General features: G+C 35.4%; 1 protein-coding gene across 13 annotated transcripts in view; it reads right to left on the bottom strand.

The window, feature by feature from the left end:
- NFIA (nuclear factor I A) overlaps positions 1–22,355 on the bottom strand; it is a 392,763-nt gene that overhangs the window by 124,728 nt on the left and 245,680 nt on the right. For all 13 annotated transcript variants that reach the window (XR_014261496.1, XM_082453615.1, XM_082453621.1 and 10 more), the window contains one exon: positions 303–420. Coding sequence is in view for 12 of the 13 variants with exons in the window: in XM_082453615.1 (XP_082309741.1) it covers positions 303–420 (118 nt within the window). In the remaining variant the exon portion in view is untranslated. The remainder of the gene's footprint in view (positions 1–302; positions 421–22,355) is intronic.

Consider the following 22,355-nt stretch of genomic DNA (forward strand, 5'->3'; position numbering starts at 1 on the left):
AGTTTATAGCTGAGCACAAGTCACTCTTTTTGGATAAAGCTGTCTTTAACTATTTTCAGCCTATGCCACACAGTTTTTCACTGACTTGTGTGTGTGTGTGTCTGCGTGTATACACATATATGCATGCTGCATATGCATTTGCTTTCTCTCCCCAGTGAGACTGAAAATCCACTGGGGCTGAACCCATTTCTAGTATCTTCTACTACTACAGACACACTGCTAAGTGTCTAGCAGGCCCAGAGTTAAAATCAAGGTATGTAACTATGAATTATGACCTCTTTATGAGCCATCAATCAAATTACCTGGTAGAGGATGTGCTGGGTAAAGACCTCCTCATGGCTCCCGGACTCATGCTGTAGTATGAAGAACTTTCTAAATCTGAGAGAGAAAAATTTGGGCCAGTTCCTGCAGCTATTGGTGCTAGAATTAAAAGAAAGAAAGAAAGAAAGAAATATCAGGTAAGTTCTGTAAATACAAGACCAATGACAGCATATTTCAGTGTCGCATTTAACACATTTTATTTTTGAATTTATATGGTAAGATCATCAAAAATAATCAGTAATGAACTCGGACCTTAAAAGAATATTGACAATAAAGATCATCTACATCGGAAGGACATATTTTTTTTATAACATACCTTTCATCTTTTCTCTTTTTGTAATGGTAAATTGTCACCAAGGTTGCAACATTCCTGGATGCTTGTAACAAAAATACCTCCACGTTTTGGTCTGAAACTTTTCTTGAATGACCAGACAAAATACTCCCTGGGCTTTTCTAACTTTGTCTGATCGTGATAGCTTCCACTCATCTGTATTTTGGAATTCGTTCTGAACTGCAAATTCATCTTTCTAGGCCACCCATTCCCAATTTCTTGCCCTGAGAAATCTGTGATTTCTCCTTACTCCGAATCACCTCAGCACCCTGCATACATCTTTACTTTACTATTTGTCCCACCTTCTCATGTAAGGCAGGGTCCTCAAACTATGGTCCCTGAGCCATAATTTTTGTGGATAAAGTTGTACTGGAATAGCCACACCCCTTCATTTACATACTGTCTCTGCTTCCACACTACAACAGCAGAGACAAGTAGCTGTGACAGAGACCATATGGTTCACACAGCAGAAAATATTTATATAGAAGAATTTGCCGACCTCTGATTTAAGGGACTGTTAAAAATAACTTTGACAACACATGATTTTCAGAGCTGACCCTTGTGGGAGATGTGATTCTCTGTACTTCTTTATGTCCTGGATATCCTGTTTACAGGAGTAGCTTAATAAATATTTTCAAATGAATAAATAACATCTATCAATCTTGGAAAACAATTCTGTGTAAAATCAGTGATGTAACTATATAAGTGCAAATAATCTGTTCTTTTGAAAGATTACACAAGGTGGGAGCAATAGATGCATATATTTCTGTATTGAGACATTAGTTTGAGAGTTTTAAGCCCATAGAAGTGGATATATAAATAAATTAAATAGAGGCTCATATCCATAAGAAGAAAGGATAATTAGGAAAATCATGAACCAGGGACTTTCATTCTTTCAGCAAATGATTACTGAGAGTCTGCTATTGCTAAGAATTGTGCTGGGTAAGGAAGGCACTTAAATCAATGACATGGTCCCTACCCTGAAACAGCTCTAGAGAGTGAGGCTGACAGATTAATTTCAATACAGTCTGATAAGTCCTTTGCTAGAGTTATTCCTAAATTGATATGCCTGCACAGAAGTGGGTATGTAACCCAGCTGAGGGATAAGAGGTTCAAGGGAGTAAAAGGGCCTCAGTAAATGTGATGCCTGGGAAGAATGTTAAAAGGACAAGTAGGATTTACCCAACTGAGAGGAATGGAGGCATTCTAGGCAGAGGGAACAGCATTTATAAAGGTAAGAGAACATAAAATGTGATTGGATTTCTGATAACTTGATATGATGTAGTATATAATACATGGGGAAAAGAGGGGAGATTTAAGGTCAGGTCATGAAGGGTAGGTAAATTCATGTAGGTAGGTAAATTCATGTAGGTAGGTAAATTCATGTTTCTGAATTTGAGTTCAGTCGATTCCCAAGTTTATAAGCTATTAAAGGACTTATCACACTCCACTATCATTGGGGACTTTTGGGTTTATATTGCTAGTATCTAATACAATCCCTGACACCAGGAGGCAGTCAGTAAGCATTGGTCAAGTGGAATTGATTGTTAGTCAAAGGAGAACCAACAAAGTATAGGAATGTTGTCATCAAATTTGCACTTATAAGCTAGACACACCACCTGTCAGGAAGGTAAGCTTGGAGTGGGGAGGGGTGGCAGTCAAAGAATATAATCAGTAAAACCGTGGAGCCCAATGGAGTTCATTTAAATAAGAGAAGATGGGGGTGTGGTCTAAATTCAAGGGATAGAAAGGAGCCTGGTGACAGCTGTTTAGGAGTTAGAATTGAGAAAATGTATTGACTTCTTGAGTGTGGTAATAATGGAAAAGGAGCAGTATGGGATAATTCCCAGGACTGCTGCTTGGGAAACTGGGTGAATTGTGAAGCCATAATAAAACTATGGAATCAAGAAAAGGCATGAGAGGACACAGCAATTTCTAAAATAAACATTTAGTTGTTTGATTAACAGCAATGGCTAAACCTTAATCGAAACTATCGTTATATAAAAATAGTCACTGCTAAGAAACAGAAAGCTCTGAAATTCACATATACTTTCTGAAATTCAGACACATTTCTCAATGACAGGCTCTATGGAGGAAGGCCTTTACTTCAAAAACAAATGGTTAGGCTTGACAATAAGTGTAAAGGGAGTTCTAATTAATAATTTTGCTAGTCGTTCCCAAATTTGCTTTTTATATTAAATTTATTTACATAATCTCCCCTTTGAGTTCATAATATTTTATGTCTGAAATAGGCCATGGGGTGGGGAGGGGATTGCTCTAATATGGGCATGGACCACCCATTATCCCTCTCAGCAACATGGCATACAATAGGTGCTTAATGTTTGTGCCTTCATGGAGCTTAGAGATTGGCATCTCTCGTTAACTAAAACAGAGGATAAGGCTAATCAGTATCATGGGTCTGGATTTAGATTTCCTTCACAAGTTTCAAGATGGGGTGAGGCTTCCGCCAGATGGAGCGCCGTGGAAACTGCATGACCCCACTCCCTCCCTCTTGGAAGGAAAGACAGAGCAAGATGTGAGTGAGATGGACTTGACGCCACTGAGAGAAGTCTGAGGCCCTCCACCTATTGGTGAGTATCCAGCTGCTCTTCCATTTAACACTCTATCATGTTCTACCCTGGAAAATATCTTTTACCTTGCTTATATTTTTACAATGTCAAGGGAGCCAGAACAGGTGAAGGAAGAAAACTACATGCGTGCATGTGGTGTGTCTACTTCTCAGAGAGAATAAAAAAATCATTAAGCCCACGGAAATGTTCCTTAACTTGCCTGTATATTTACTTCCTGTGATCCACTTAGTACACTGTAGCTATAATCTAAAAAAGAGCATCCAAATTCTGCCTTCTTGAAAAGAGTCTTGTAAGGAAACATCACCCGGTGCTGTCTGTACGTATGTTTGGCATGAATGTCAGCTTATTGGCGTGGCTTCTGATTCAGTGATACTGTGACAGCCAAAGAGAAAGCCTTATATCTGAGGGTAGAGGTCACAGTCAAAGTATCCTTGCAATGGGTTGGGTATTCTCAGCGCTTCTAATCTGAAGAACAGGAAGAGCCTTGACAAGTAACCAAGAACTCAAAAGGTGTACTTTCAGCAGGCTTTTCTGAGTACCTGGGGTCCATGTTTTGAGAAGCACTTTATTATATCTAACTTAAGCCTCAAAACAATCTTTTCAGGAAAGGTGCATTTTCTAGATGAGGAGAACTAAGCCCTGGAGTGAGGTTAAATCACTTGTCCTGGATCACAGAAAGGCAAGAAAGAGAGAGAGCCAGGATTAAAATTCAAGGATGTCTGACCTCAAAACCTGTGCTTTTCCTGCTGCACCACCCTGACTTTCATGTACAATATTGGCCTTAAACTTGAGATGATAAAAGGGTATGTAGTATCTCTGTCCCCACAGGGCTTACAACCTAGCAGAATAATAAAATAATACCTGAATATCTAATGCAAGGCTGAATGTGTTAAATCTCATAGGGAAAATGAAAAGAATGTGTTAGGAAAGTTCAAAGGAGTAATAGATCCCACTGGCTTGTGGGATCAGAAAAAGGGTTAACTCCAGGAAGGGTGGGTGCTTAAGCTGAGCCTTCAAGGATCGTTGGGATTTAAAGAGGCCCAGAAGGAGATAGGAGAGGGTTTCTAAGCAAAAGAGTACGTACCTAAGTTTGGAGGTAGGAGGTAAGTGGGTGATCTGTGGAAACCATGACATTTTCTGAGTAGCGGGGTGATAAAATAATTGTTGAATCTGAGGAATGTTAATATAACGACAGCATACAGAATGCGCATAAGGGGACCAAGACTCCGGAGGTGGGGAAGTCAGTTGGTAGGTTGGTTCGGGCGTCCCGGCGAAAGGGAATGGAGACCTAAACTACATTGTCAAGGAAGAAAATAGAATTTTCACAATTGGTATCTGTCACCTCTTTCTGGATAGTAAACAGGTATAAAAGACATGTTTCTAATTATACACTATGGAAGGGCATAAACGAGCAAATGATTATACTATTCTAATAAATATAAAATATCGAAAAGATGTATATAACAAAATGTGCTTCTTAGCTAACGATGGTATTACGTCCTTTTTGCAAATTAGGGAAATAAGTTGTCGAGAGGGGGTTAAATGATTTGTCAGGTGTCTGTCCAGGATGTCATGCTGGGCTTCTGAAGCTAATGACTAACTGCCTGCTGGTGTGGTGCAGAGATTATAGCCACTGCCAATCAAACGTGGGGATGTCAAGGAAGGATTGGACCAGCTACAACATTTCCTGTCTGCTCTGCATATTGTGAAACCTGATTTTTCTCCATGTGTACTTGACCATAGGCTTCATCATTCTTTAATTAACTCATACATAAGATTTTCTACCCAACTAGATTGAGTGCAATTTGAGCTCTGTAAAGACAGACATCCCAGGGCATAGAAAAAGTGCTGGTCAGGGCCTGGGAGAGATTGTTTAGAGTCCGGCTCTGCCAATAACCACGTGCAGAACTTGGTTAAGTCACTTAAACTCTTTGGACCTCATAATCCTAATATTCATTATGATAAAAGTGAAAATTCATCACCACTACCACCAGCACCACCCATCACTGCTACAGCTATCACCATCACAACAACAAGGACTAACATTTACTAAGCATCACTTTTGGGCAGACACTGGGCTAAGAGCTTTAAGCACCTCATCCTGTTTAATCCTTACAACACCACTAGGAAGGACTGAGGCACGAGGAGGTTTAGTAACTTTCCTAGGTCATGAAGTCAGAGGCCTTATACCAGATGGCCTTTAATCCTACAGATCCCACAGCCTCTTTTCTGTTCCCAAACAGCTGATGATCAGTAAATATACTTTGAATTAAGAAGAGTAAATAACTACCCTCCCTCTCCATTTGCACCCCCTCTCCCAAACTTTAAGCAGCACAAAATGACACTTAGAAATCTGTAAATACACATAAATAGTGAGAACTGGCTTCTCAACTCTCTTAAGCGGCACTGCGATTACTCCAGCCTGAAGTATTTGTGGATTTTTTTCCACCGAGGAGTTTTCCTCCAAAGGTCAACGTTGGGGAATTGTCTCTTAAGATGTTATTCCTAAGTCATTCATCCCCCTCCCCCCGCCCTTCTTTCCTGTCAGGAGTAGAATGTAGTCTTTGTGTCATTTCTTAATAAACGGTTTGCTATTAAGGACTCATTACAGTAATGTGGGCTATTGGAAGAAAGGGGTTACTTTAGTAGCCAACCCTCTTAATGACCTGCTCTTCTGTACACATTAGTAGTTGGATAAGGTTGTGGTTATTGAACTTCTGCCATCCACCAGAGACAATCTGCTCAGGCTTGCATTGCTGGAAAGAGAAGATGATGGAAAAAAAAAACTCTATCCAAAATTTCAAGCTACTCTGCCTGGGAGATAACAGTGTACTGAGTTCACAACTTGTTCAGTGGGAATCAGCGGGAAGCATTAACTAAATGACTAGTGCGGCCAGCCTATGGCTAATGGCACATCTTCTCTGAGAGGCTGCATTCAGTTGAATTCACCAAATATTTATGGAGCACTTTTAATATGCCAGGCTCTGCTCCAGATGCTTGAGATCCATCAGTGGACAAGATATATAAAAACCCTTGCCCTCGTGGGGTTTACATTTTAAAGATTAACAGTCATAGCTGGTCTTTCCTCAAATTTGCACAGCAACTAAAGAAGATGGAATATTGGCTAATAGGTATCCCCCCAAGAAGACTATCAGGGTTTAGTACTGGATTTCCAACTTGTAAAATAACTATTGAAAAAAAAAAAGAGAGGTTTATTTCTCTCTAGATTACGTACTCTAATGTACTCACTGAGACTTTGGGAACTTGTACTTTAAGACTGGGGCGGGGAAAAAAGTCCAACAACAGCACACAGTTCTATGGGCCCAGCACAATTTAGTGTTGTTTTGCATTCTAGCGGCACAGATCTTGTAAGAAAGTCCATGCCACTGGCACAAAAGGAGTGAACATGGGAAAATACTTGTTCTTCTTTCTATCAAAGGCACAGTTGTAAACGCACAATGCTATGAAAACTCAAGCAAATCTGGAATCATCGTTAAAGGGAATTAACTTGGAAAGTAATTTGTGGCAAGAAAATTCAACTCCTTTGTTATCTTCCTTTTACCGTAATATGCTTCCTGAACACTGCTTATGAGAGAGGGCTCTTAGGAAGAAAAAAGTAAGTATAGTAAAATTAACTCATTTTATCAATTTGTGCTCTTGGCCAGAGTTTCCTGACCGTGGCTTCGAAGGGCTGTAAAACTGATGAATTTGCATGGAAAAAGAAACCAGTGTAAGTAATTTGTATAAGAGGGAACGCGGGCATAGACTGCTATAATTCAGACACCCTGCAGATGCTGCAGTGTGAGCAGTTATGGGTTAGAAAAATGACCACACGGCAGTCAGTCTGACTTGAATGCAAATCAATCATAAAGGTACTTTCTCTGCAGCTTCTACGCCACGGTCTTCAGCAACTCCTTTGCCAAGCAGATTTCTAGTTTGTAAACCGTGTGCTGATCTCCTTTCCCCACTCTTCCATTCTGAAAGGTCTGACCCAATGCAGGCTTGGAGTATGTTTTTCCAGAATGGAACATAAAAGAAAGGCACTGAACCAAAGCAAGGGTTTCCCTCCAGGTGAAAATGAACTTCCCTGCTATTATAAGATTGAAGCAATGTTTCATTATGAAATGTAGCATTAGGTGCCAAAAGCAGCTAACACAGAGCACTGACTGTTTTCACACATTCACGTTTTGAGGACACAGGGTAAGGAATATGTAAATTTGTGGTGGCAAAGAAGGTAAACAGAGGAATTTTTATTTCTAAAACAATATTTTCCTTTTACGAAAATAGGAACCATTCACTGATACCCTCTTCCTCCCCACTATGAGCCATGAAGATGGTTTATCTTTGATAGATAATGACTGTGAGTTCAATTTGTAAATAAAGCGTATTCAGGCACTTTATCGCCGTAAAGTCCAGTCTTGGATCTCAGTAAACTTACATATCTACTCTATAAAGGAAGGAACTGTCTCCTACTTACTTCTGTATTCTCAGCACGCAGTGAAAGATGCTTCATATATTCACATGCAACAAATGTTTACTGAGTTGAACTAAAATTATATGAACTTCTTAATGAAAAACGGTGAAGAACTAGTACTTAACGAGTATTTATTAAGAGCCAGGCAATGGGATAGGTGTTTTACCTGAATTATCTCATTTCATCCTTGCATGGGGACATGGAATACGCACTTGTATTCTTCTCATTTAGAAGTGAAAAGGGAGCTGCGAGGTTAAGTAACGTGATCAAGATCACTCAATGATTACTCATTGCAGCTAAACATGTGACAGAGCAGGGATTTGAACCCAGATATCTCTAGATACCTGCCCGAAGAAACAGAGGGGAAACCCACATTTCTAGTCTCCTTGTCTTTCCTTCATTATTGGTTACTGGGGAGATGAATTCAGTAAGATTGAAATAGAGAAATATTTATCACCTACCACTTAACTGGCAAAACAACTATCTCCTTTGTTTTTACAGGTCTTTAGAGTGGCAGGCAGTGCTTCACTGGGTGAAGGGCCTGACACCTGGTCCTGCAGAGCAACCCACAGCGGGGTGAGTGACGCTGACGGATCTCTTGCATTAGTGGCTTCTGCCTTTGGGACTGAAATTGATTTTCTGCATTTTAGAGTATCATCTCTTCTTAGCTTTTGGTTGAGGTCAAATGTGGTACCCGTTTAGTATATGATACAGCCTCAGCCATGGGATTAAGTCTTCTCTGACAGGGAATAGATATGATAGCCTAAGAGGTCCTTTCACCACAATGATCTATAAACCAAGGACGGGCTTCTAAACATAAGCCCCTTAACCAGGAGTGCACTGGGACTATCTGACCATTAGCAATTAGGAAACCAAACTATGTCAACAGAGTCCCATCCCAACAACCTACAAATCCAGCTGTCTGCAATACTTCTCAATATTTTCACCAAGAACTGTTTAATTTTTTCCCTCCTCCATCTATTGAAAAATTCTGGGTGCTAATATGTCCTCACACCAATCACATACTGGATTAACTCAGTTCCCAGTATTTGACCTAATATGTGGCTTTTCTGAGTGTGAACCCCCTCAGTCTCGTCCTAGACAAGCCTATAGGGTCATCAGCAACCGTCTTTGTAATCAGCAAGAGTTATAGTGAAGACAATATATTCCAGCCAAAATCTCAATAATATTTGCAGTCTTATTGTGTCAGGGTTTTGGAAAGCTCCCAAATGCCTTTTAGTTCCCCAGTGTTACCTATTGGATATGAATATCTGCTCTTTAAAAATTGAGGCTTATGAGTGCATAAATGAAGATTTACTAAAAACCAATTGGCAGTAATGACCTCCAGCACACTGGAATTTTTACACCCATAATGTAAGAGAAAGCAAAATTTTCAAATACTATAGAACCAAATACTTTGAAAAACTCTGATAAAAATAACCATGGTGTGGCTGGCCACTTAAAAAGTTGTTAACGTGTCAATGTTAGACCGAGAATTTTTAAACATCTTGTTATCCATTCTATACCCTGGAAGAGAAATTCCAAGAATAATGCCGAAACATAGGCTTTGGCTGAAAACGTGAGGAATAAGAATTTTCTGGCTTCCTAAAGCAGATGAATTAGATCTAGTATTGGCATGCTCTTTTTCTATCGGAATTACTAACTCTGAAAGGGTCACTAGAATGGTCCTTGTAATAAATTGTAAAAATTTTTAGAACATGAATTCTAAATCAGTCCGTCTTAATTTATACACACACACACTCAGCACATATAGACACATATACACATTTTTAATAAATTTGCTGATAGTGTGGTCAACTCAAGGATCAGCTCTGAGTGAAAGATCGGGGACAGAGGCTTTGTTCAATAATAATCATAGTAGTTACCATTGTTGAGCATCTACTATGTGCTAGACTCTTGACATTTTCTCACTTCATCCTTGAAACACTCCTGAAAGGTGTTTCTTTTTTTTTTTTTTTTTTAACATCTTTATTGGAGTGTAGTTGCTCTACAGTGGTGTGTTAGTTTCTGCTTTATAACAGAGTGAACCAGCTATACATATACATATATCCCCATATCTCCTCCTTCTTGCGTCTCCCTCCCACCCTCCCTATCCCATCCCTCTAGGTGGTCACAAAGCACCAAGCTGATCTTCCTGTGCTATGGGGCTGCTTCCCACGAGCTATCGATTCTGAAAGGTGTTTCTATTTCCAGCACTCAGACTTAGACCCAGCACACAATTGGTACTTAATAAATCTCTGCTGATTGAATAAATGATGGTTACCTATCAGGAGAACACAGCTGAGAGGGGTTAAATGTTGCCCAAAGTCACTTGGTAAGGCCAGATCCCCAAATCTATTATCCTGGACTATTTTATGATACCATTATGCCATCTTGCATATAGATTTTATATAATATATTATCCAAAGCAAAAATTACCTAGAAAAGATGAGAAATAGATGAATATATGAAAAGAGATCGTGATAACAAAATAGTATGTACATCAAGGTGTTATGTGTTTTGCTTCTCCCTGAGTCAAACCTTTACCATAAAAATGTTCATAGTCTGGTAAATTTAGCAGGAGTTTCAGCTAAGAAAAGAAAACAAGAGGCCCTCTAAATCTTGCTATGAGAACTCACTGCCAGCTCTAACCAGGAAGGCTGTAGGGGTGTGAGTGTAACAGAAAGGACAAGACCTTCATGCACAGTATTGGCTGATGGGTGTGCTGATGTCATAAGCTTGTTCTTATCATAGCTCTAATTTCAGCCAACATGGTGGTCATAACACGGCTGCCAGAGCCCACACCAAACACAAGGTATATGCACATTTCAATTTTTAGGTAAGGGTGGGAACACCTTTTACTTTATGGGGCTCTTTCTCTAGTGGGTGAGGAGAGTAGGACAGAACAAAAAATCATGTTTGGCCACACATACTGTGAGCCGGGATTCAGAAGGAAGAGTAGTTGACGAAAATTTCCTGCTACTGTCAGTTCATTCTATTTGTTGCCAGCTTTACTGTTCAAATATTCACCCCAAATATGTCAAGAAAATTAAAAGAAAAAAAATGATACAACATAACATCCTTTTCAAGTAATTCAATTTCAGTATTTATTTTGAAAATTTATTGAATTATAGTAGAGGAAACCCACTAAATTAAGCCAGCCAGACTGGTATTTTTCTTCTTAAGAGTATGGCAATATTTATTATTTTGTCTCTCCATGAGGGGTTGATTAAAACTAGAAAATAAAACATTTGCAGTGTCATAATATATTCAGAATAAGGTGGCTTAGACTGGCAAATGAAAAAATATATAGGGTCAATCAGTATTTTCTATTCCATAACGTAACAGGTTTTCTTGAAAAACTGCATTCTGGAGATAGGCATTATGATTTTTTTAAAGGGACTCCTACTCTTTTGTCTGCTGCACACGATACCCTTACTCTGGAGGAGGTGCCATTGACTTCTACAGATAGAAAATGTGTGATGTTCATTTTAAAATTACTAGTAGAGCCTGCTATTGACCATCTAATTATGCCGAGTTCCATTTATAAACATAGCTAACCACTAAGTTTATGGAGACTTTTTGTGCTGCTTTAATAGGATATTGATCGAGAGCATAGTTTGAGTGGACTGCCATTGAATTGTGTAATGGCAAACAAGAGGCAAGGTCACAGCCACTGTTCATGCTAGGGCTGCAGTGTATTTTTTATTATAATCTTTTTGTTTCTTCCTTTAATGCTCAAGCCCAAATGGTTTCTTTCGAAAGAAGAGCTTGCGTAAGAGTATAACCTGATTTTTAAAAATAATTTCCAATGCCATGATCAAAGGTGAACCAACAGGCCACCTATTCAGAAAAGAAAGTTTCAAATCTATTCCACTTTAACAAAGACCTAAAATCTGGCAAATAAATGGCACCCCAAAGGACTAGGACATCCGGAATCCCTTATCCTACACCAGTTTCCTCATGAGTCCTTCTTTGCAGGAACGTTTCGTAATTTTCAAGTTTGGGCTTGTCCCTACCAAAGATCTTCGTTTCCTTATTGTACCTGAGAGCCGAGTTAATTCTGTTGTAGTAGCGCCATCACGTCAGGTTAGACTATTGCCAATAGTTCCTACTAAATTGCTGGTCAGAAAATCCAAGGGTGTGGATATGGGCCCCCAGAGACACACAAAGGACCTAGAAACTTAAGAAAGAATTTTACAAATGAACTGCAATTTGGATCTTAATGACAAATCTCATGTAAGAATACAGAAAGAGTGCACATTTCTAAGGCAGAAAACAGCCACTAGGGTGCCACCTCATGCCAGGCTGAGGCGTATGCCTTGCTCCATTCACTCCCACTCTCCATTGACAAACAACTCGGGAATCCTGTAGCCACCCAGCAGCCTAGCTTTGTGGCAGAGCCAGGACGATTCAGCTGCTGGATTTTAATAGATTCTGCAGCAATGCAACAGGAACCCAGAATCAGTCTGGGTAACTGAGAGTGGTTTTCACACCCAAAGACTCTAAGGCTGGCCACAGTGTACTGAGAACCCTGGCTTTTCAAAATTCCAGGGCCATGAAATCATACCCAGCCACGAAGTTTACTTAACCCTTGCAGCCAGCTCGGGTGTACAAACCACTGCTAGAAAATTAGAACCCGTCAGGCCAGAGTCACAATGGCCTGTGTGTATTTGCGGTTTTCCTCTTTCCCAGTGAAGTATTTAAGGTTTCAGAGTCACTCCACCAACTTCAAATGAAAGAGTCAGCACTTTAGAAGGATATGGGCAGAAGTAGTGGATTTTTTCGGGAGGATTTTCTGGGTGCATACCAGGAAGGATATTTGACAGCCTCAAAGCACACACTTTGAGGCAAACACTGGTGCAAAATAAACAAGAGAGGGTGCTGACAGAGAGCTATCTAAGCAGCATCATTTAGCCACCAGTAGAGTGGGCTCTCTTTGTAGCAACTTCATGGGAAAGAGACCCATCTGAAAATGCTTCTAGAAGGCTTTGTTTGAAAATGCAGCATCATGTAAGAGCCATTTCAACAGATGGTTCCTGTCTCTTTCCTCACAGTCTTATGCTAAAACAACTTTAATGATTCTGAACCTCAACGTTAGCACTTATAAACCCCCTCCCCCAGAGCAGAGAAGACTTCTCTCTCTCTCTGGCAACGTGTCTAGTGGTCTGTATGTCGCCCTCCCTCCCCCGGAACAAAGTAATAAATAACCAGAACTACTTTCAGATGGTCCTAGCACATGGGGGAAAAGGTAGGAGGAGAATGAATATACATTTACTTTTATGCTACAGTACTCTCTTTGCTGCTAAGAGAAACAGAACTCTCCTTTCTTGCCTTTCACGGAGTCTGGATGATGCAAAAAATTAAAAGGTAGGCAGGGAGGAGGCAAGGGTAAGAGGCAAATTGGTGGGAGACTGCAGCAGGAGGCCCTGATTCCAACAGCCCCGTGCATCTGAGCAGGATGATTTCATGTCAAGCAAACTTGTCGCCTGACCCTCACCTCTGAATGTGCAAGGCTAAGCCAGCAGGTTTCTCTTGAGTTTCTCGGCCATGGCCACCCTGTAGTAACACGATTATAATCAACAAACTTAGCACAGTTATTTCAGTGAATCCTCATGAGGAAATACTGAAATAGCATCTCCCTCCTCTATTAAATTTGAAAGGAGGAAAACTAAAAACAGAAACGAACTGGAAACCTGGGGAATGTCAATATTTGTATTAGCAAATTTAAAAACTGAATTTGAAAGATCCAGAAAGAGGGAACATTTTCAAGCTAAGGCCACCATTAGTGTGAAATTTCTGGGCCACGTATGTGGTCACAGGTGTGACTGGGGGGACTGGGTGGGGCTGGGATAGACGGGAGGAAGTTAAGAAAAAATGTGCAGCACAGTGGAAGAAATTCTAGGACTCTGAGGCCATTAGAAACATCCAGGTGAAAGGCTGAACTATAGAAAGAGTAAAAAGATCACTTGTTGGGGGAGTGGCAAGATGACTAGTTGGAGCACACGTGATTTGTAAGGAAGTGAGACTATTCTGTATGATACTGTGACAGTGTAATAATATGATACTGTAATAGACTATTCTGTATGATACTGTGACAGTGTAATAATATGATACTGTAATAGACTATTCTGTATGATACTGTGATAGTGTAATAATATGATACTGTAATAGACTATTCTGTATGATACTGTGATAGTGTAATAATATGATACTGTAATAGACTATTCTGTATGATACTGTGACAGTGTAATAATATGATACTGTAATAGACTATTCTGTATGATACTGTGACAGTGTAATAATATGATACTGTAATAGACTATTCTGTATGATACTGTGACAGTGTAATAATATGATACTGTAATAGACTATTCTGTATGATACTGTAACAGTGTAATAATATGATACTGTAATAGACTATTCTGTATGATACTGTAATAGACTATTCTGTATGATACTGTAACAGTGTAATAATATGATACTGTAATAGACTATTCTGTATGATACTGTAATAGACTATTCTGTATGATACTGTAATAGTGTAATAATATGATACTGTAATAGACTATTCTGTATGATACTGTGATAGTGTAATAATATGATACTGTAATAGACTATTCTGTATGATACTGTAATAGTGTAATAATATGATACTGTAATAGACTATTCTGTATGATACTGTAATAGTGTAATAATATGATACTGTAATAGACTATTCTGTATGATACTGTAATAGTGTAATAATATGATACTGTAATAGACTATTCTGTATGATACTGTAATAGTGTAATAATATGATACTGTAATAGACTATTCTGTATGATACTGTAATAGACTATTCTGTATGATACTGTAACAGTGTAATAATATGATACTGTAATAGACTATTCTGTATGATACTGTAACAGTGTAATAATATGATACTGTAATAGACTATTCTGTATGATACTGTGACAGTGTAATAATATGATACTGTAATAGACTATTCTGTATGATACTGTAACAGTGTAATAATATGATACTGTAATAGACTATTCTGTATGATACTGTAATAGTGTAATAATATGATACTGTAATAGACTATTCTGTATGATACTGTGATAGTGTAATAATATGATACTGTAATAGACTATTCTGTATGATACTGTAATAGTGTAATAATATGATACTGTAATAGGCTATTCTGTATGATACTGTGATAGTGTAATAATATGATACTGTAATAGACTATTCTGTATGATACTGTAATAGTGTAATAATATGATACTGTAATAGACTATTCTGTATGATACTGTAATAGTGTAATAATATGATACTGTAATAGACTATTCTGTATGATACTGTAATAGTGTAATAATATGATACTGTAATAGGCTATTCTGTATGATACTGTGATAGTGTAATAATATGATACTGTAATAGACTATTCTGTATGATACTGTAATAGTGTAATAATATGATACTGTAATAGACTATTCTGTATGATACTGTGACAGTGTAATAATATGATACTGTAATAGACTATTCTGTATGATACTGTGACAGTGTAATAATATGATACTGTAATAGACTATTCTGTATGATACTGTAATAGACTATTCTGTATGATACTGTAACAGTGTAATAATATGATACTGTAATAGACTATTCTGTATGATACTGTGACAGTGTAATAATATGATACTGTAATAGACTATTCTGTATGATACTGTAATAGTGTAATAATATGATACTGTAATAGACTATTCTGTATGATACTGTAATAGTGTAATAATATGATACTGTAATAGACTATTCTGTATGATACTGTGACAGTGTAATAATATGATACTGTAATAGACTATTCTGTATGATACTGTGACAGTGTAATAATATGATACTGTAATAGACTATTCTGTATGATACTGTGACAGTGTAATAATATGATACTGTAATAGACTATTCTGTATGATACTGTAATAGTGTAATAATATGATACTGTAATAGGCTATTCTGTATGATACTGTGATAGTGTAATAATATGATACTGTAATAGACTATTCTGTATGATACTGTAATAGTGTAATAATATGATACTGTAATAGACTATTCTGTATGATACTGTGACAGTGTAATAATATGATACTGTAATAGACTATTCTGTATGATACTGTGACAGTGTAATAATATGATACTGTAATAGACTATTCTGTATGATACTGTAATAGTGTAATAATATGATACTGTAATAGACTATTCTGTATGATACTGTGACAGTGTAATAATATGATACTGTAATAGACTATTCTGTATGATACTGTGACAGTGTAATAATATGATACTGTAATAGACTATTCTGTATGATACTGTGACAGTGTAATAATACGATACTGTAATAGACTATTCTGTATGATACTGTGACAGTGTAATAATACGATACTGTAATAGACTATTCTGTATGATACTGTGACAGTGTAATAATATGATACTGTAATAGACTATTCTGTATGATACTGTGACAGTGTAATAATATGATACTGTAATAGACTATTCTGTATGATACTGTAATAGTGTAATAATATGATACTGTAATAGACTATTCTGTATGATACTGTGACAGTGTAATAATATGATACTGTAATAGACTATTCTGTATGATACTGTGACAGTGTAATAATACGATACTGTAATAGACTATTCTGTATGATACTGTGACAGTGTAATAATACGATACTGTAATAGACTATTCTGTATGATACTGTGACAGTGTAATAATATGATACTGTAATAGACTATTCTGTATGATACTGTGACAGTGTAATAATATGATACTGTAATAGACTATTCTGTATGATACTGTAATAGTGTAATAATATGATACTGTAATAGACTATTCTGTATGATACTGTGACAGTGTAATAATATGATACTGTAATAGACTATTCTGTATGATACTGTGACAGTGTAATAATACGATACTGTAATAGACTATTCTGTATGATACTGTAATAGTGTAATAATATGATACTGTAATAGACTATTCTGTATGATACTGTGACAGTGTAATAATATGATACTGTAATAGACTATTCTGTATGATACTGTAATAGTGTAATAATACGATACTGTAATAGACTATTCTGTATGATACTGTGACAGTGTAATAATACGATACTGTAATAGACTATTCTGTATGATACTGTGACAGTGTAATAATACGATACTGTAATAGACTATTCTGTATGATACTGTGACAGTGTAATAATACGATACTGTAATAGACTATTCTGTATGATACTGTGACAGTGTAATAATACGATACTGTAATAGACTATTCTGTATGATACTGTGACAGTGTAATAATATGATACTGTAATAGACTATTCTGTATGATACTGTGACAGTGTAATAATATGATACTGTAATAGGCTATTCTGTATGATACTGTGACAGTGTAATAATATGATACTGTAATAGGCTATTCTGTATGATACTGTGACAGTGTAATAATATGATACTGTAATAGGCTATTCTGTATGATACTGTGACAGTGTAATAATATGATACTGTAATAGGCTATTCTGTATGATACTGTGACAGTGTAATAATATGATACTGTAATAGGCTATTCTGTATGATACTGTGACAGTGTAATAATATGATACTGTAATAGACTATTCTGTATGATACTGTGACAGTGTAATAATATGATACTGTAATAGACTATTCTGTATGATACTGTGACAGTGTAATAATATGATACTGTAATAGACTATTCTGTATGATACTGTAACAGTGTAATAATATGATACTGTAATAGACTATTCTGTATGATACTGTAACAGTGTAATAATATGATACTGTAATAGACTATTCTGTATGATACTGTGATAGTGTAATAATATGATACTGTAATAGACTATTCTGTATGATACTGTAATAGTGTAATAATATGATACTGTAATAGACTATTCTGTATGATACTGTGATAGTGTAATAATATGATACTGTAATAGACTATTCTGTATGATACTGTAATAGTGTAATAATATGATACTGTAATAGGCTATTCTGTATGATACTGTGATAGTGTAATAATATGATACTGTAATAGACTATTCTGTATGATACTGTGATAGTGTAATAATATGATACTGTAATAGACTATTCTGTATGATACTGTAATAGTGCAATAATATGATACTGTAATAGACTATTCTGTATGATACTGTAATAGTGTAATAATATGATACTGTAATAGGCTATTCTGTATGATACTGTGATAGTGTAATAATATGATACTGTAATAGACTATTCTGTATGATACTGTGATAGTGTAATAATATGATACTGTAATAGACTATTCTGTATGATACTGTGACAGTGTAATAATATGATACTGTAATAGACTATTCTGTATGATACTGTGACAGTGTAATAATATGATACTGTAATAGACTATTCTGTATGATACTGTAATAGACTATTCTGTATGATACTGTAACAGTGTAATAATATGATACTGTAATAGACTATTCTGTATGATACTGTGACAGTGTAATAATATGATACTGTAATAGACTATTCTGTATGATACTGTAATAGTGTAATAATATGATACTGTAATAGACTATTCTGTATGATACTGTAATAGTGTAATAATATGATACTGTAATAGACTATTCTGTATGATACTGTGACAGTGTAATAATATGATACTGTAATAGACTATTCTGTATGATACTGTGACAGTGTAATAATATGATACTGTAATAGACTATTCTGTATGATACTGTGACAGTGTAATAATATGATACTGTAATAGACTATTCTGTATGATACTGTAATAGTGTAATAATATGATACTGTAATAGGCTATTCTGTATGATACTGTGATAGTGTAATAATATGATACTGTAATAGACTATTCTGTATGATACTGTAATAGTGTAATAATATGATACTGTAATAGACTATTCTGTATGATACTGTGACAGTGTAATAATATGATACTGTAATAGACTATTCTGTATGATACTGTGACAGTGTAATAATATGATACTGTAATAGACTATTCTGTATGATACTGTAATAGTGTAATAATATGATACTGTAATAGACTATTCTGTATGATACTGTGACAGTGTAATAATATGATACTGTAATAGACTATTCTGTATGATACTGTGACAGTGTAATAATATGATACTGTAATAGACTATTCTGTATGATACTGTGACAGTGTAATAATACGATACTGTAATAGACTATTCTGTATGATACTGTGACAGTGTAATAATACGATACTGTAATAGACTATTCTGTATGATACTGTGACAGTGTAATAATACGATACTGTAATAGACTATTCTGTATGATACTGTGACAGTGTAATAATATGATACTGTAATAGACTATTCTGTATGATACTGTAATAGTGTAATAATATGATACTGTAATAGACTATTCTGTATGATACTGTGACAGTGTAATAATATGATACTGTAATAGACTATTCTGTATGATACTGTGACAGTGTAATAATACGATACTGTAATAGACTATTCTGTATGATACTGTGACAGTGTAATAATACGATACTGTAATAGACTATTCTGTATGATACTGTGACAGTGTAATAATATGATACTGTAATAGACTATTCTGTATGATACTGTGACAGTGTAATAATATGATACTGTAATAGACTATTCTGTATGATACTGTAATAGTGTAATAATATGATACTGTAATAGACTATTCTGTATGATACTGTGACAGTGTAATAATATGATACTGTAATAGACTATTCTGTATGATACTGTGACAGTGTAATAATACGATACTGTAATAGACTATTCTGTATGATACTGTAATAGTGTAATAATACGATACTGTAATAGACTATTCTGTATGATACTGTGACAGTGTAATAATATGATACTGTAATAGACTATTCTGTATGATACTGTAATAGTGTAATAATATGATACTGTAATAGACTATTCTGTATGATACTGTGACAGTGTAATAATACGATACTGTAATAGACTATTCTGTATGATACTGTGACAGTGTAATAATACGATACTGTAATAGACTATTCTGTATGATACTGTGACAGTGTAATAATACGATACTGTAATAGACTATTCTGTATGATACTGTGACAGTGTAATAATACGATACTGTAATAGACTATTCTGTATGATACTGTGACAGTGTAATAATACGATACTGTAATAGACTATTCTGTATGATACTGTGACAGTGTAATAGTATGATACTGTAATAGGCTATTCTGTATGATACTGTGACAGTGTAATAATATGATACTGTAATAGGCTATTCTGTATGATACTGTGACAGTGTAATAATATGATACTGTAATAGGCTATTCTGTATGATACTGTGACAGTGTAATAATATGATACTGTAATAGGCTATTCTGTATGATACTGTGACAGTGTAATAATATGATACTGTAATAGGCTATTCTGTATGATACTGTGACAGTGTAATAATATGATACTGTAATAGGCTATTCTGTATGATACTGTGACAGTGTAATAATATGATACTGTAATAGACTATTCTGTATGATACTGTGACAGTGTAATAATATGATACTGTAATAGACTATTCTGTATGATACTGTGACAGTGTAATAATATGATACTGTAATAGACTATTCTGTATGATACTGTAACAGTGTAATAATATGATACTGTAATAGACTATTCTGTATGATACTGTAACAGTGTAATAATATGATACTGTAATAGACTATTCTGTATGATACTGTGACAGTGTAATAATATGATACTGTAATAGGCTATTCTGTATGATACTGTGACAGTGTAATAATATGACACTGTAATAGACTATTCTGTATGATACTGTGACAGTGTAATAATATGATACTGTAATAGACTATTCTGTATGATACTGTAATAGTGTAATAATATGATACTGTAATAGACTATTCTGTATGATACTGTGACAGTGTAATAATATGATACTGTAATAGACTATTCTGTATGATACTGTGACAGTGTAATAATATGATACTGTAATAGACTATTCTGTATGATACTGTGACAGTGTAATAATATGATACTGTAATAGACTATTCTGTATGATACTGTAACAGTGTAATAATATGATACTGTAATAGACTATTCTGTATGATACTGTGACAGTGTAATAATATGATACTGTAATAGACTATTCTGTATGATACTGTGACAGTGTAATAATATGATACTGTAATAGACTATTCTGTATGATACTGTGACAGTGTAATAATATGATACTGTAATAGACTATTCTGTATGATACTGTGACAGTGTAATAATATGATACTGTAATAGACTATTCTGTATGATACTGTGACAGTGTAATAATATGATACTGTAATAGACTATTCTGTATGATACTGTAACAGTGTAATAATATGATACTGTAATAGACTATTCTGTATGATACTGTGACAGTGTAATAATATGATACTGTAATAGACTATTCTGTATGATACTGTAATAGACTATTCTGTATGATACTGTGACAGTGTAATAATATGATACTGTAATAGACTATTCTGTATGATACTGTGACAGTGTAATAATATGATACTGTAATAGACTATTCTGTATGATACTGTAATAGACTATTCTGTATGATACTGTGACAGTGTAATAATATGATACTGTAATAGACTATTCTGTATGATACTGTGACAGTGTAATAATATGATACTGTAATAGACTATTCTGTATGATACTGTGACAGTGTAATAATATGATACTGTAATAGACTATTCTGTATGATACTGTAACAGTGTAATAATATGATACTGTAATAGACTATTCTGTATGATACTGTGACAGTGTAATAATACGATACTGTAATAGACTATTCTGTATGATACTGTGACAGTGTAATAATACGATACTGTAATAGACTATTCTGTATGATACTGTAATAGTGTAATAATATGATACTGTAATAGACTATTCTGTATGATACTGTAATAGACTATTCTGTATGATACTGTGACAGTGTAATAATATGATACTGTAATAGACTATTCTGTATGATACTGTGACAGTGTAATAATATGATACTGTAATAGACTATTCTGTATGATACTGTGACAGTGTAATAATATGATACTGTAATAGACTATTCTGTATGATACTGTGACAGTGTAATAATATGATACTGTAATAGACTATTCTGTATGATACTGTGACAGTGTAATAATATGATACTGTAATAGACTATTCTGTATGATACTGTGACAGTGTAATAATATGATACTGTAATAGACTATTCTGTATGATACTGTGACAGTGTAATAATATGATACTGTAATAGACTATTCTGTATGATACTGTGACAGTGTAATAATATGATACTGTAATAGACTATTCTGTATGATACTGTGACAGTGTAATAATATGATACTGTAATAGACTATTCTGTATGATACTGTGACAGTGTAATAATATGATACTGTAATAGACTATTCTGTATGATACTGTGACAGTGTAATAATATGATACTGTAATAGACTATTCTGTATGATACTGTGACAGTGTAATAATATGATACTGTAATAGACTATTCTGTATGATACTGTGACAGTGTAATA

This window comes from Balaenoptera physalus (assembly GCF_965194825.1).
Source record: "Balaenoptera physalus genome assembly, chromosome: 1".
NCBI classification, from domain to species: Eukaryota; Metazoa; Chordata; class Mammalia; order Artiodactyla; family Balaenopteridae; genus Balaenoptera; species Balaenoptera physalus.